Here is a 15,450-nt window from a genome sequence, read left to right as displayed (position 1 = left end):
TATCTATCTCTCTCTCTATCTACCGCTCTCTCTATCTCTATCTATCTTTATATCTATATCTATCTATCTCTATATCTATCTATTATCTCTATATCTATCTATCTCTATATCTATCTCTATATCTATATCTGTTTCTCTCTATATCTCTATCTCTCTCTCTATAGCTATCTATATATTATCTCTATATCTATCTATCTTTATATTATCTCTATATCTATCTATCTCTATATCCATATCTATCTCTATATCTATCTATCTCTATATCTATCTTTCTATCTAACACTATATCTCTATATCTATCTCTATATCTCATTATCTATCTATCTCTATCTCTCTCTTTATCTATCTATCTATTGATCTATCCATCTATCTCTATATCTATCTCTATATCTATCTATTACATCTATCTATTATCTCTATTATCTATATCTATCTATCCATCTATCTATCTAGCTATCTCTATCTATCTCTATATCTCTCTCTATATCTATCTATCTTTCTAACTCTATATCTGTCTATCTCTATACATATCTCTATATCTAGCTATTATCTCTATCTTTCTATATCTATCTGTCTCTATATCTATCTATCTCTATTATCTCTATATCTATCTATCTCTCTATATATATATCTCTATATCTATTTTTATTTATAGCCATCTATCTATATATATTTATCTCTATATCTAACTATATATGTCTATATTATTATTATTATTATTATTATATATGTATATCTCTATCTATTATCTATCTCTATCTATTATCTATCTCTATCTATATATCTATCTCTCTATATCTTTCTATCTATAGCTATGTATCTCTATATCTATCTATCTATCCATTATCTATTTTCTATCTATCTCTATATCTATCTACCTATCGATCTATCTATCTATATTTCTTTCTATATCTATCTTTATATCTATCTCTATCTATCTCTATCTATCTCTATGAATCTTTCTATCTATATCTATCCATTATCTACTTTCTATCCATTATCTACTATCTATCTCTATATCTATCTATTTCTACTTCTATCTTTCTATCTATATCTATCTAACTCTATATCTATATATCTATATAGCATTATACCCTATGAGGGGGTGCATTATTCCCTATGAGGGGGGCAGTATTATACCCTATGAGGAGGCAGCATTATACCCTATGAGGGGGCAGCATTATACCCTATGAGGAGGGCAGCATTATTCCCTATGAGGGGGGCAGTATTATACCCTATGAGGGGGGCAGTATTATACCCTATGAGGGGGGCAGTATTATACCCTATGAGGGGGCAGCATTATACCCTATGAGGGGGTGCATTATACCCTATGAGGGGGGCAGTATTATACCCTATGAGGGGGTGCATTATACCCTATGAGGGGGTGCATTATACCCTATGAGGGGGGCAGTATTATATTCTATGAGATGGCTGCATTATATTCTATTAGGGGTCTACATTATATTCTATGAGGGGGCTGCATTATACTATGTGAGGGGGCTGCTTTATATTCTATGAGGGGGCTACCCCAACTCCTGCTACATAATTAAGACATGTACAACCTTATATTATACCCGGATATTAGCGTGTTTTACCGCACAATTGGTGGTCTGGTATTTAATTCTATGCAGCTACATAGTGGGCCCCAAGAATGATTTTCTCTGGTGGGCCCAAGGTGTTCCAGTCCGACGCTGATTGTACTGTTTTCCCACATAACATTCTCCTCAGGATAAACTGATTACTATCGGCACCCTGCATGATTATGTGTTACTGGCAGCAGTAGAGGCTGGCCTGTCCTCATTTCCCCTGTAATTTCTTTGCATGAACAAGCTAAGTCCTCTCAAAGAAGAGCAGCGTGTTGCAGCTTTTCCCCTATTACATTCATAACAGGACACACGGATATGGCTTGTCTACAGGAGAATCCAATTAATCTTGTTTGGACTTATGAACATGCACATTTTTCCGTGCAGAATTCATTCCATCAGCCATTTAGTGAAGCTAGTGTGAAAGCTACCAGGAGAACCCAACATTTTGGGTGCAAATTTACTGTATGGACCAAACTATTATTGTACATTAGGAGCTTAGGAAATTTGTGGATTTTGCTTACTAACATTCTGATAATTATAAGCAAAAAAAAAACTATTTGCCTCAGGAATATGTATGGGGAGTATTTTTAAAGGCATAATTGTTCTTGCATTCAGATTTTAATTTGTGTTAATATTTTTTAGGCGAAATGCAAAATAAAAAAAATTGGCTGTCTGTGCCATTCTTCAAGCTTTAGTATATGCATTATTATATTGTACTAGTTATAACAATTACTGGGATATCAGATATGTTACATGTATGCTGTTTTAGAGAGTAGTGTTTATTTGGTTTTTTTTGGTTTGAAGACTTTTTAAAATAATCTTTATTGTACTTTGTTTTTCTTGGCCTATAAAAGGACATTTAGGTTGATATTTTTATTTTCAATGCAGTTGTGTAATTACAGTATTCTTGTGTACTATTACTTGTTTGGAAACATTTATTCAGTCAAACCGCACCTTCAATGGCCAAACCTAGAGGTGTTTGTTAGGCCACAATTATGGTACCAGGCCTAACGGAGAAAGAACAAAGGAAGCCTTCTTCCATTTTTTTGGAACCGTTAGTCCACTCAGATTGGTGCTGATAGGCCACATTCACACGTTCAGTATTTTGTCAGTATTTTACATCAGAATTTATTACCCAAAACCAGAAGTGAAACAATCAGAGGAAAAGTATAATAGAAACATGTCACCAATTCTGCATTTCTATCACAATCCTGGTTTTAGCTTGCAAATACTGATGTAAAATACTGGCCAAATACTGACCGCACAGCATGTATCTGATTCATCCTGCCCATGGTTTGATCAGCATGAATCTGAGGACAGGTTCCCTTAAAGTAGTTTGATCCAATTGTTGTATAATTGGATGCCCCTGGCCCATCCTGCAACAAGTTGATGGTTTGCCATGGAGATGGAGACCTACTGCATGCCCTCATTGCCATCATCATCTTTGTTCTTCCATGATACCCTATGATACATAGGAAATTGATAAATTCACTAAATGTGATAAAGTGTATATCACAATATAGTTTGAGCAATAAAACAACTGCAGGTTGAAGTTCTTTAAAAAAATAAAAAGGATAAAAGTTTGAATCATCCCAATGCAAATAATAAATAAAAAAATAAATAAAAAGAGTATTTAGTATGACCACATCTGCTACAGTCCTATCAAAATATAAAATTATTTAATGTATGGGACAATGTTGTATAGCAATAAAAAACAGAGTGCCTGAATAGCTCATTCCATGGAAAAATAAAAAGTTATGCATCTCAGAAAATAGTGCCACAAACCAAATTTATTTTAAACAAGTTCAGAGTACTGTATATACTCGTGTATAAGCCAACCCGAGTATAAGCCGAGGCACCTAATTTTGCCACGAAAAACTCGGAAAACTTATTGACTCGAGTATAAACCGTGTATGCATTTTCCCCTCATCCCTGTCCTGGTATGCATGTCTCCCCATTCTTGTCCTTGTATGCAAGGCTCCCCATCCCTGTCCTTGTATGCATGGCTACCCCGTCCCAATCCTTTCATGCATAGCTCCACCCATCCCTGTCATTGTACGTATGGCTCCCTGTCACTGTCCTGGTATGCATGGCTCCCCGTCCCCATCCCCGTCCTTGTATGCATGGCTCCTTATCCCCTATCCTTGTATGCATGGCTCCCCATCCCTGTCCTTGAATGCATGGCTCCCCGTCCCCATCCCTGTCCTTGTATGGGTGGCTCCTTAGCCCCGTCCTTGTATGCATGGCCCATTATCCCCTATCTTGTATGCATGGCTCCCCATCCCTGTCCTTGTATGCATAGCTCCCCATCCCTTTCCTTGTATGCATGGCTCCCCTTCCCTGTCCTTGTATGCATGGCTACCCCGTCCCAGTCCTTTCATGCATAGCTCCACCCATCCCTGTCATTGTACGTATGGCTCCCTGTCACTGTCCTGGTATGCATGGCTCCCCGTCCCCATCCCCGTCCTTGTATGCATGGCTCCTTATCCCCTATCCTTGTATGCATGGCTCCCCATCCCTGTCCTTGAATGCATGGCTCCCCGTCCCCATCCCTGTCCTTGTATGGGTGGCTCCTTAGCACCGTCCTTGTATGCATGGCCCATTATCCTCTATCTTGTATGCATGGCTCCCCATCCCTGTCCTTGTATGCATGGCTACCCCGTCCCAGTCGTTTCATGCATAGCTCCACCCATCCCTGTCATTGTACGTATGGCTTCCTGTCACTGTCCTGGTATGCATGGCACCCCGTCCCCATCCCCGACCTTGTGTGCATGGCTCCTTATCCCCTATCCTTGTATGCATGGCTCCCTATCCCTGTCCTTGAATGCATGGCTCCCCGTCCCCATCCCTGTCCTTGTATGGGTGGCTCCTTAACCCCGTCCTTGTATGCATGGCTCCGCATCCCTGTCCATGTATGCATAGCTCCCCATCCCTTTCCTTGTATGCATGGCTCTCCATCCCTGTCCTGGTATGCATGGCTCCCTGTCCTTGCATGCATGACTCCCCGTCCCCATCCCCGTCCTTGTATGCATAGCTCCCCGTCCCTGAAGGCATGGCTCCTTATTCCTGGCCTTGTATGCATGGCTCCCCATCCCTATCTTTGTATGCATGGTTCCTACAAAAAAACACATCTTAGTTACCTTTCCCTGTGCGCCCTCACTGCATCTCATTCTGTTGCCAGCAGCGCTTTCAGCCGAGCGATCAGGTGTCCCCGCTCATTAAGGTAATGAATATTCACTCCGCGCCTATGGGAGTGGAGAGAGATGAATATTCATTACCTTTAATGAGTGGGCACAAGTGCTGGAAGCTGGCAGCTGCTGCTGTAACTGTGCGTGCTATAAGATAAATGAATATTCATTGCCAGTGCAGTGAATATTCATTTCGCTTTAGCAGCGGGCACAGGCTGTAGCCGCAGCCACTGGCTCCTGCCTCTGTGACCCACTGCTTCCGCTCTCCCGCCATCTTTCTGGGACAATGACTCATGTATAAGCCAAGGGGGGCGTTTTCAGCACAAAAAAATGTGCTGAAAAACTTGGCTTATACACAAGTATATACGGTATATTTTAAGCACTAAAATATAAAAAAATGATACCACTGTTTTATCGCTGTTATCATACTGTCATTTTTTCAGCATGCAGAATGCCATTGAAAAAAACAAAACAAAAACAAAATTAATTTCCAATTCCAAAATATATTGCTAATGCGAATACAAATTCAATAGCTTTCTATACAGCTTCAGCGGAAATATTAATTTTCGTAATGTATTACATCTGATTATTGACACAAAAAAGTAAGGCCGGGGTCACACTTGCGAGTGTGATACGAGAAACTCGCGCATCACACTGGCAAGTGTGACCCCACCCTAACAGCTGAGTTTTTTATAGCCTGTCTTTTTACTATCTTAGCACCTCCTGCTCGTGTTTCTGTTTTAAAATTGCAAATTATATGTTAATCCATAGTAATCTCACAGAGCAAATGTAGAGCGGATCAACTTGTGTAACCTATTACTTGGACCCTTTTATCTCCGCAGATGGTAAAGAAGTGAAAGTGGGAGAATACAATGCTGTAGCTGACAGCCTGGAACTCATCAATGACACCATCAGATTTCAAGGTACAATGCCTAATACACTAAACATTACATAACAACTATAGATCACATATATTATTAGTATTACTATATATTACTATTAATAATATATTATTATTATTATTATTTAGAAATATACAAACATCATTTTACAGTCACAGTCAGGTACTAATCATTTATAGATATTTTATAGGACTTGGACCTTTAAATTCCATGATTATGTTCCACACATCCATATTATATCACAATATTGTGTAAATAACTATGGTGGGCAAAGAGATTGCAGTCCCACCAGGATCCTGAAGCCAGTGTTCTCAATGATGCATAATACCTGATGATCATTTAAAGATTTTTTTTTTATTAAGAACCAAGAATTTCCATTTACACCATTTACTCCTCAGTGGGATCAACAGCGACACTAGCCCACTTGAATACTAACTCACACAAACATCTCATATTATCATTTTTTACCGATTTTAGGAGTGGAACCCCCAAAAGATCAAACTTTTATCCGAATGGAGAGACGTCAGATCCACCTGCCGCTTTACAGCATTCTCTCTGCCATAACAATTATTGGAATGATTATGGCCAGCACATTTTTATTCTTTAACATCAAAAACAGGAACCAAAAGTAAGTATCATTATTAGGTCATCGTACTCTATTTCAGCTTTTTTTTATGTTCAGTAGCACTTTTACACTTAAAATGGTGAGATTGTGGTCTCTATTGCACATCCATGGTGTATCTGTAATGGAGACTGACTCAATGGACAGCTGCTGCCAAAAGGGAGAACTCGCTGCTTGTAGTGAATACATAGCTGTTATAAATTTGCACTGAGCGCCATCTTGTGGTGGCTGGGGGAAACCTGAAACTTCTAATTGTACAATGTGACGGCAAACAAAGCTCACTGAGGACGATTTGTTAGTGTATTTATGTCCATGCTAAACCTTGTTATGGAGCCCTGATGATTTTGTGTACATCCCTGTTACATATGTTTGTAACACATTGAACCACATTGATGAACAATGTCCCCCAGTGACTGATGTTTGTTGTCCATTATGCTATGATTTACAAAAAATATCAAAAAATGAATTTGGCTGCTATGTAGTAAAGTATTTTTTAGCACTTTTTTTGTAATAAAGTTCCCATCGGGCCATTTTAGGGTTTTATAGAATGTAGTAAAACTTCACTGTGCCACCATAAATCATAAAGACTTACTCATTTCTTTAGTTTTAATATGTTGTTTTGCACAAAGAACCAACATGAAACAAAGCACAGTCCTGGCCAAAAAATTTGAGATTGACACAAATTTTGATTTTCACAAACGTTGCTGCTTTAGTGTTTTTAGATCTTTTAGTCAGACATTTTTTAGCTTTAATTGATAAATACATCAAGTTTACACAAAGACTCAACATTTATAGGGTTGACCCATATTTTTCCAACTAGCCCTGGCACGATATCAACTTCTGGGCCATATCCTGATGTTACCAACCCACTCTGCCCACTCAGTGCTTGGAGTTTATCACAGTTTCTATGTTTTTTCTTGTCCACCCGCATTTGAGGATAGATCACAGGTTGTCAAAGACTTTGAGAACGGGGGACTTTCTTGGCCATATTTCCAATATTTCAGTGTTTTCGTCATTGAGCCACTTAGTTATCACTTTTGCTTCCTGGTGTAGTCATTGCAGGTACGTGAGATGTAGTGACAAGGTGGGAGACGGGAGAAACTTTAAGATGTAACATTCATATATATATATGCCTATAGGGGCTATCTCGAGCAACCAAACAAGTAAACAGCAGTTATCCTCGCAGGGATCAACACAAGAATACACTGGTAACACAAACACGACTAACCCGGCAAAGACCGGTCACTATAGGGCCGCGGTATGACCGACTACGGGTCCAGAATGTTGACTAAAATGTGTCACTTAGCCTCTCTGACGTCCGGCAGAGCGATGGTCGATGATGCTTCGGTGAATCAGCCGCTGGGCCCAGCCGACGAGAATTTAGCGGAGACTTCGGGCGTTCCCACGCCCCGGCGAAGTGGGGGCACAGCAGGCCCCTGAAGAGTTCCTCTGCATCGCACCTCCCGGTGGAGGTCGGACGGCGTTGCCCAGGGTCCGGATGGCGTAGGCCACAGCCGCTGGCTGGAGCCGAGCTGTGGGAGCCACAGGCGGCAGCAGACAGGCCGCAACTGCGGGCTGGAGTGGAGCGGCGGCGGCCGTGGGCGGCATCTTTTACCGTCTCGGGAGTAGGCCACCCTTGGATCGTGGCTTCCTTTTCCATGGATGGTCTAACGCCTTCGGCAGAGACGGTATGCCCCAGGTATTCGATCTATGTACGAAACAAGTGGCATTTCTGGGGCTTTACCTTCAACCCGTACTTCTGCAGTCACCCGAGCACCTGTCCCAACCAACGCAGGTGGTCCTCAAATGTGGCGGCATAGATGATGATGTTGTCCAGGTATATCAATGTGGCCTCGAAGATGAGATCTCCCAGACACCGCTCCATCAGCCGTTGGAAGGTCCCGGGGGCGTTGGCCAGCCCGAACGGCATACGATTAAATAGAACAGTCCCATGGGGAGAATGAGTGCGGTCTTGGCACGGTCTTCCTCTGACATTGGCACCTGCCAGTACCCGCTGGCCAGATCTAAAGATGAGAAGTATGTCGCCTTCCCCAGGGCGGATAGGGACTCCTCTATCCGAGGCAGCGGGTATGAGTCTTTGATGGTACAAGCATTCAATTTCTGATAGTCCACACAGAACCGCAAGGTGCCATCCTTCTTGCGGACTAACACAATGGGGGCCGCCCAGGGACTCTGGCTTTCTCGGATAACTCCTTTCCGCAGCATTTGGCCCAGTAAAGTTTTCACCTCCGGATATAGATGCGGGGGAATCTGCCGATACCGCTCTCTGATGTGAGCTGTTCCTGCCGTGGGAATGCCGTGCATAATGGCTGTGGTACATGCAAAATCATCCTCATGGTTGGCGAATACATCCTGGTACTGGCCCAAAAGCGTTTCTACATGGAGAATTTGGGCCGGGGTAAGATCAGAGAGTTCTGCTCGCATTCTCTTCAGGATGGCTCGGCTGTTTTCTTTGGTCAAGGTCCTGGTGGGCTGAAGAGACCGGATAGACACCGCCCAAGGATCCCCGGCCTGCACTTTTAGTTGGAACGCAGGGGTCGGAAGCACCTCTTCCAAAGGTCTCACCAGCTTCGCCATTTCGGCTTGTGGTTTCAGGACGATCTCTTGGTCTTCTAGGTTGACGCAGCGCACCAGGACGGTCACTTTCCGCACAGTGGCTAGGGTGCGGGCCACCAGGACTCCAGAAGATAGGCATTTCGAGAAGCACGGCTCCACCTGCATCTCTACTCCCTCCAGGGGCACAGGGGCCCAGATAGGCAAGGCCACTACTGTCTGCCCAGGCAGCAGCACGAGTTGAGGAGCCACCAGCATGATCACCTTCCCCAGTACCTCACCCTCCTGGCAGTCCTGGAGGACTCACGCTCCCCGCACCAACTGCTGGAAGACCCGCCCTTGGGGCGTGTGGGAGCCCCACTGGCTCAGAGTCTCTTGCGTGGGCTCATTGAGGAGGAGATTGCCGAACTCCCGCAGTATGTTCATACCCAAGGAAACCGGATGTTTGTTGTTCACGTCACCCTTGGTCAGGACCACTCCCCGGCGGCCGAGTGATTTGCTGCTTAGCGAAATCTGCATCCAGACTACTCCAACGACAGGAACCGGTAGCTGATTGGCGGCTACCAACTTTACCACGGACCCCCACTGAGGTCTCACTGCTTCGGGAAAATGCTGCCGATAATAAGTCTCTGGCATGGTCGTTACTTGCGCCCCGAGTATCTACTAGACATCGTACGGCACGGCCTTCGATCTCTGCCCATACCACTGGACACTGCGCAACCATGTCTTCGTGACTTCCACCCCCCTGTGTGGTGGGCTCTGGCCCTGAGCGGCGTCCCCCCAGCTCAGGGTCCGCTGATTTTATTGGCCAGCGGGGCAGCTTCCTCCTGCAACGTGGGCACTCTCGGGTGGAGTGTCCCAATCCTCCACAATCGTAACAGGTGAGTGGTCATGGGAACTCACTCTGGTGAGGGCCGCGATGGTTCATGCCTTCTCTGCCCGGCCCTAGCCGACATTTTGTGGCCTCTTTTTTCGCTTTGGCCAATTCGCCTTTAATACTTTGTATCTCTTGCTTCATCTCTTGTACCCAGTGGGATGCTTCGATACTCCGAGCCATCCCCACAGGGACTGTCACCCCTTGCTCCTGTGCCCGAACACGTGCCTTCTTTCCTATCTCTGAAAAGGTCAGATGCGGGTCCACTCGCACCCGCTCTTGCAGAGCCTGTTTCGTCAGGGTGTCTCTTAGCCCGGTCACTACAAGGTCACGTAATATTACGTCCACGGTCCCCATGTCAACCCCATCCTTCCTTTCAATGGCTACAAACAAATCCTGTAAAACATTCATATATTGCATCACTGTTTCCCACTCTTTCTGCATGCAACTAAACATCCTGGTTCTCAGTTCTCCCACATCAGTCGGGTCCCCATGGGTCTCCCCTAAGATCTGTAACACCCTAACGAAGGTGTTTCGCTGCCCCTGGGGCCTCAACATTATGGAATCCTGGGCCTCCCCGTCCATCGCCATTAGGGCCACTTCTGCCTCTAGGTCAGGGGTCAGCGGATGCATCCTAAATAGCCCACGATTCGCTCTGTCCAGTTCCACAGCATAGTATTGCTGCTGGAGAACCTTGGTAGATTGCTCAACATAGCCCCCAAGGATAGGCTGGGCCGGGGCCCACCGTTGCCCCCCTGGCCCACACCATCTCCTGTTGTGAGTTCATTTTCCCCTCCGTCACTGAGGCCTGGTGAACTCCCTATTCTAGTGAAGGAAGGTAGTGAGCCTGATTATCAGGCACCTGGGACTAATGAAGACGATTGGCTGAGTGGGGTCACTGACTGGATTTAAGGCAGCCTACGCCCTTTCTGCCCTGCGGGTGATTTCTATGTGGACTCTTGGACACCAGTCTGATTCCTGCTCTCCTAAAGCTAAGTTTTCTGTTTTGCCTTTTTGCATCTAAGATTTGTTTTTGTTTTTCTTGCTTTTTGGATTCTGCCACTCCCTGCTGGAGTGTGCAGTGTTCCGTGAGCTCTGTGTTCTGAAAGTACCTGAGTGCTGATTTAGTTTTTGAAGTTTAGTTGCTTCAGGGCCATTTTTATATCAGCTTGTTGGCTTTTGTCTCTGATAGGGTTTTGGCAGATTGCAGACAGCAGCCTTCCTATCCGTTCCTATCTAGGTAGTTTTTGGGCCCCGTCTTTGCTCAGCCTGTCTTTCTGTCTGTGTAAGTGTTTTCATCTTTCTTCACCGTCATTATATGTGGGGGGCTGCCTATTGCTTTGGGGTCTGCTCTGGGGCAGTTAGATTTCCCCTTTCCTTCTTTAGGCCTATGTATCTCTCCGGCTGTGATCGAGGGGTCTAGGTCATCGTAGGAACCCCCCATGGCTACTGCTAGTTGTGTTGATAGGTTCAGGGGTCTGCAATCTGATAGTTGCCAACTTCTATGGTTTTCAGGACTTAGCTAGCATTTCTGTTTTTGCCTCCTACGGTGACTCAATCATAGCAGAATCACCCGCCAAACCGCAGATCCTGGGGTACTCAATAGCAGGAAAGAAATGTGTTTAAAAAAAAAAAAAAAAAGGTATGTGTATATTCTTTCCTCTATATCTCTGAGGCCGTTGGGGGAATTTTTTTTTTTTTTCTCTCAATGGAGATAAAGCAAGTGTCTGATCGTGTGGAGCAGCTCGCTGCTGAAGTGCGAGGAATTTCCGCCTATCTTGCTCGTTCACATGCTGTTGAACCAAAGATCCCCACACCTGATGTATTTTTTGGGGATCGATCTAAATTTTTGAGTTTCAAAAATAATTGTAAATTATTTTTTGCTTTGAAGCCTAACTCGTCAGGGAGCCCCGCGCAGCAGGTTAAAATTGTCATCTCTTTGCTGCGCGGCGATCCCCAGGATTGGGCGTTTTCTTTGAAACCAGATGACCCTATTCTGACTAATGTGAACGCATTTTTTCAAACCTTGGGGTTGCTGTACGATGAACCTAATGCTATTGATCAGGCTGAAAAGACCCTGTTAGCATTGAACCAGGGTCGAGAATCTGCAGAGTTGTACTGTCAAAAGTTCCGAAAGTGGGCGGTCCTTACTACCTGGAATGATAGTGCCTTGGCTGCTCTCTTTCGGAAGGGTTTGTCAGAAGCCGTAAAAGATACTATGGTGGGATTTCCTGTTCCCTCTGGTCTGGACGATTCTATGTCTTTAGCCATTCAGGTTGATCGGTGTTTACGTGAACGCAGGATTACACGAGAGGTGTTGCCACCGGTTGAACAGACGTCTGAACCTATGCAATGTGATAGAGTTTTGTCTAAGGCGCAACGTCAGGAATTCAGAAGGCGTAATAAACTGTGTTTTTTCTGTGGAGATGCCTCACATGTTATTTCTGTTTGTCCTAAACGTGAGAAACGCTTTGCACACACGTTTTCTGTTGGTGGGGTTCAGCCTAAGTTTCTTTTGGCGATTACTCTGATCTGTTCCCTGTCCACATTTTCCGCCAAAGCTTTTGTGGATTCGGGAGCAGCGCTAAACCTAATGGACTTGGATTTTGCTAAACGTTGTGGATTTCCGTTGACACCTCTGCAGATGCCTATCCCTTTGAGGGGGATTGATGCTACCCCTCTGGCTAAAAATAAACCTCAGTTTTGGACCCAGTTGGTTATGCGGGTCGCCCCAGACCACCAAGAAAATTGCAGATTTTTGGTGTTGCATGGTCTGCATGATGCCGTTGCTCTGGGGTTTCCCTGGTTGCAGATTCATAATCCAGTTTTGGATTGGAAGTCTGTGTCTGTGGTGAGTTGGGGTTGCCGGTGTACCTTTAGTGAGGCTCTGGTTTTTTCCACCTCTCCTCAGTCGCATGAGGTTCCTGACTATTTGGCGGACTACTATGATGTATTTAGTGAGAATGAGTCTGCGTCCTTGCCTCCTCATAGGAGTTATGACTGTGCAATTGAACTAAACCCGGGGTGTAAATTTCCTAAGGGTCGGCTCTTCAATTTATCTGTACCCGAGCACGAGGCTATGCGGTCCTATATTAAGGAGGCATTGGAGAAGGGTCATATTAGACCATCCTCTTCACCCTTAGGTGCCGGTTTTTTTTTTGTGGCCAAGAAGGATGGTTCTTTAAGGCCTTGTATTGATTATCGTGCCCTCAATAAAATTACTATTAAATATCAGTATCCGTTACCCCTGATTTCGGATCTATTCTCTAGAGTCAGAGGTGCTTGCTGGTTTACCAAGCTTGACCTCAGGGGGGTGTATAATCTTATCCGCATTAAGCAGGGGGATGAATGGAAGACGGCGTTTAATACTCCGGAGGGACATTTTGAGTACCTGGTGATGCCTTTTGGGCTCACTAATGCCCCTTCTGTCTTCCAGTGCTTCATGAATGATATTTTCCGAGACTTTGTCGATAAATTTTTGATTATCTATCTGGATGATATTTTGATCTTCTCCAAGGATTGGGATTCTCATGTGGAACATATTCGGACTGTGTTCCGGATCTTGAGAGAGAATTCTCTGTATGTCAAAAGATCAAAATGCCTTTTTGGAGTACAGAGAATTTCTTTTTTGGGATTTATTTTGTCTCCGTCAACTATTGAAATGGACCCGGCCAAGGTACAGGCCATTTATGATTGGGTTCAGCCCACTTCTTTGAAGGCCCTCCAGAAGTTTTTGGGTTTTGCTAATTTTTATCGGAAATTTATAGCAAAATTTCCTAGTATTGCCAAACCATTGACTGACCTGACCAGGAAGGGTGCGGATGTGTTGAATTGGTCTCCGGAGGCGGTTGCTTCCTTTCAGGAGCTGAAGCGTAGATTTACCTCCGCCCCGGTTCTGCGGCAACCTGATGTCTCACTCCCGTTCCAGGTAGAGGTGGATGCTTCTGAGATTGGTGCAGGAGCGGTGTTGTCCCAAAAGGATCCGGTAACATCTAAAATGTATCCCTGTGCTTTCTTTTCCCGTAAGTTCTCTTCATCTGAACGTAACTATGATGTGGGGAATCGGGAACTGTTGGCCATGAAATGGGCATTTGAGGAGTGGAGACATTGGTTGGAGGGAGCCAAACATCAAGTTGTGGTCCTCACTGACCACTAAAATTTGATTTACCTAGAGTCGGCTAAACGCTTGAACCCTAGACAGGCTAGGTGGGCCTTGTTTTTTACACGTTTTGATTTTGTGGTCTCTTTCCTTCCTGGAACTAAGAATGTCAAGGCAGATGCCCTCTCTAGGAGTTTCTTTGCTGATTCTCCTGTGGTGACCAAGCCTGCCACCATCTTAGGCGAAGGGGTAGTTCTTTCTGCCATCTCGCCCGATTTGAGACTTGCTCTGCAAGAGTTCCAGGAGGACAAACCTGAGCGTTGCCCCAGTGGAAAGTTGTGTTTCTGACCAGTGGAAGAAGAGAGTGATGTCTGAAGTTCATTGCTCTGCATTGGCTGGTCATCCAGGTATTTTTGGTACTAGAGATCTGGTGAGTCGCTCTTTTTGGTGGCCCACCTTGTCTCATGATGTCAGGAATATTGTGCAGTCCTGTGGGACTTGCTCCCGGTCTAAATCTTCTTCTCGCTCTAGTGGGTTGTTGATGCCTTTGCCGGTCCCCAGGAGGCCATGGACCCATATTTCAATGGATTTCATCTCTGATATGCCGGTCTCTCAAAGAATGACTGTTATTTGGGTGATTTGTGATAGGTTCTCTAAGATGGTTCATCTTGTACCACTCCCTAAGTTGCCATCTTCCTCTGAGTTGGTGCCTCTGTTTTTGCAACAGGTGGTTCGCTTGCACGGGATTCCTGAGAACATTGTGTCTGACAGAGGAGTTCAGTTTGTGTCTAGATTTTGGAGGACATTCTGTTCCAAGTTGGGAATTCAGTTGTCCTTCTCCTCTGCTTTTCACCCTCAGTCCAATGGGCAGACAGAGAGAACAAACCAGACCTTGGAGTCGTATTTGAGATGTTTTATTTCCGCTGATCAGGATGATTGGGTTTCATTTTTGCCCTTGGCCGAATTTGCTTTAAATAATAGAGCTAGTTCTGCCACTTTGATGTCACCTTTTTTTTGCAACTTTGGTTTTCACCCTCGATTTTCTTCAGGGCAGGTGGAGCCTTCTGCCTGCCCAGGTGTTGACACTGTGGTGGAGAGAATGCACCAGATCTGGGACCAAGTGGTGGATAAGTTATCTCTCTCCCAGGAAAAGGCCCAGCAGTTTTCCAATTGACATAGGACCATTGGTCCCCAGTTTAAGATTGGTGATATGGTGTGGTTATCATCAAAAAATATTGCTATGAAGGTGGCTTCTCCTAAGTTTAAGCCTAGATTTATTGGACCTTACAAGATTTTGGAGATTATTAATCCGGTCTCTTTTCGTTTGGCTCTTCCTGTCACATTTAAGATCCATAATGTGTTCCATAAGTCCATGTTGAAGAGGTTTGTTGAGCCAGTTGTGCCTGAGGTGGCACCTCCGGACCCTGTATTGGTTGAAGGTAACTTGGAATATGAGGTAGAGAAAATTCTGGATTCCCGTCTGGCTAGACGGAGACTCCAGTATTTGGTTAAGTGGAAGGGTTATGGTCAGGAGGATAATTCCTGGGTCTCTGCCTCTGATATTCATGCCAAAAGATTGGTGCGTGCCTTTCATCGGGCTCACCC

At 44.5% G+C, this 15,450-nt stretch overlaps 1 protein-coding gene across 1 annotated transcript in view; it reads left to right on the top strand.

The window, feature by feature from the left end:
- Nucleotides 1-15,450, top strand: part of GABBR2 (gamma-aminobutyric acid type B receptor subunit 2) — a 1,198,492-nt gene that overhangs the window by 811,219 nt on the left and 371,823 nt on the right. The window contains exons 9-10 of the mRNA XM_073587861.1: nucleotides 5,617-5,697; nucleotides 6,154-6,304. Of these exons, the coding sequence (XP_073443962.1) occupies nucleotides 5,617-5,697; nucleotides 6,154-6,304 (232 nt within the window). The remainder of the gene's footprint in view (nucleotides 1-5,616; nucleotides 5,698-6,153; nucleotides 6,305-15,450) is intronic.

The sequence above is a fragment of the Dendrobates tinctorius genome, unplaced genomic scaffold, assembly GCF_039654945.1.
Source record: "Dendrobates tinctorius isolate UK_male_01 unplaced genomic scaffold, ASM3965494v1 ptg000102l, whole genome shotgun sequence".
Taxonomy (NCBI): Eukaryota; Metazoa; Chordata; class Amphibia; order Anura; family Dendrobatidae; genus Dendrobates; species Dendrobates tinctorius.
This window is presented reverse-complemented; position numbering and strand designations above follow the sequence as displayed.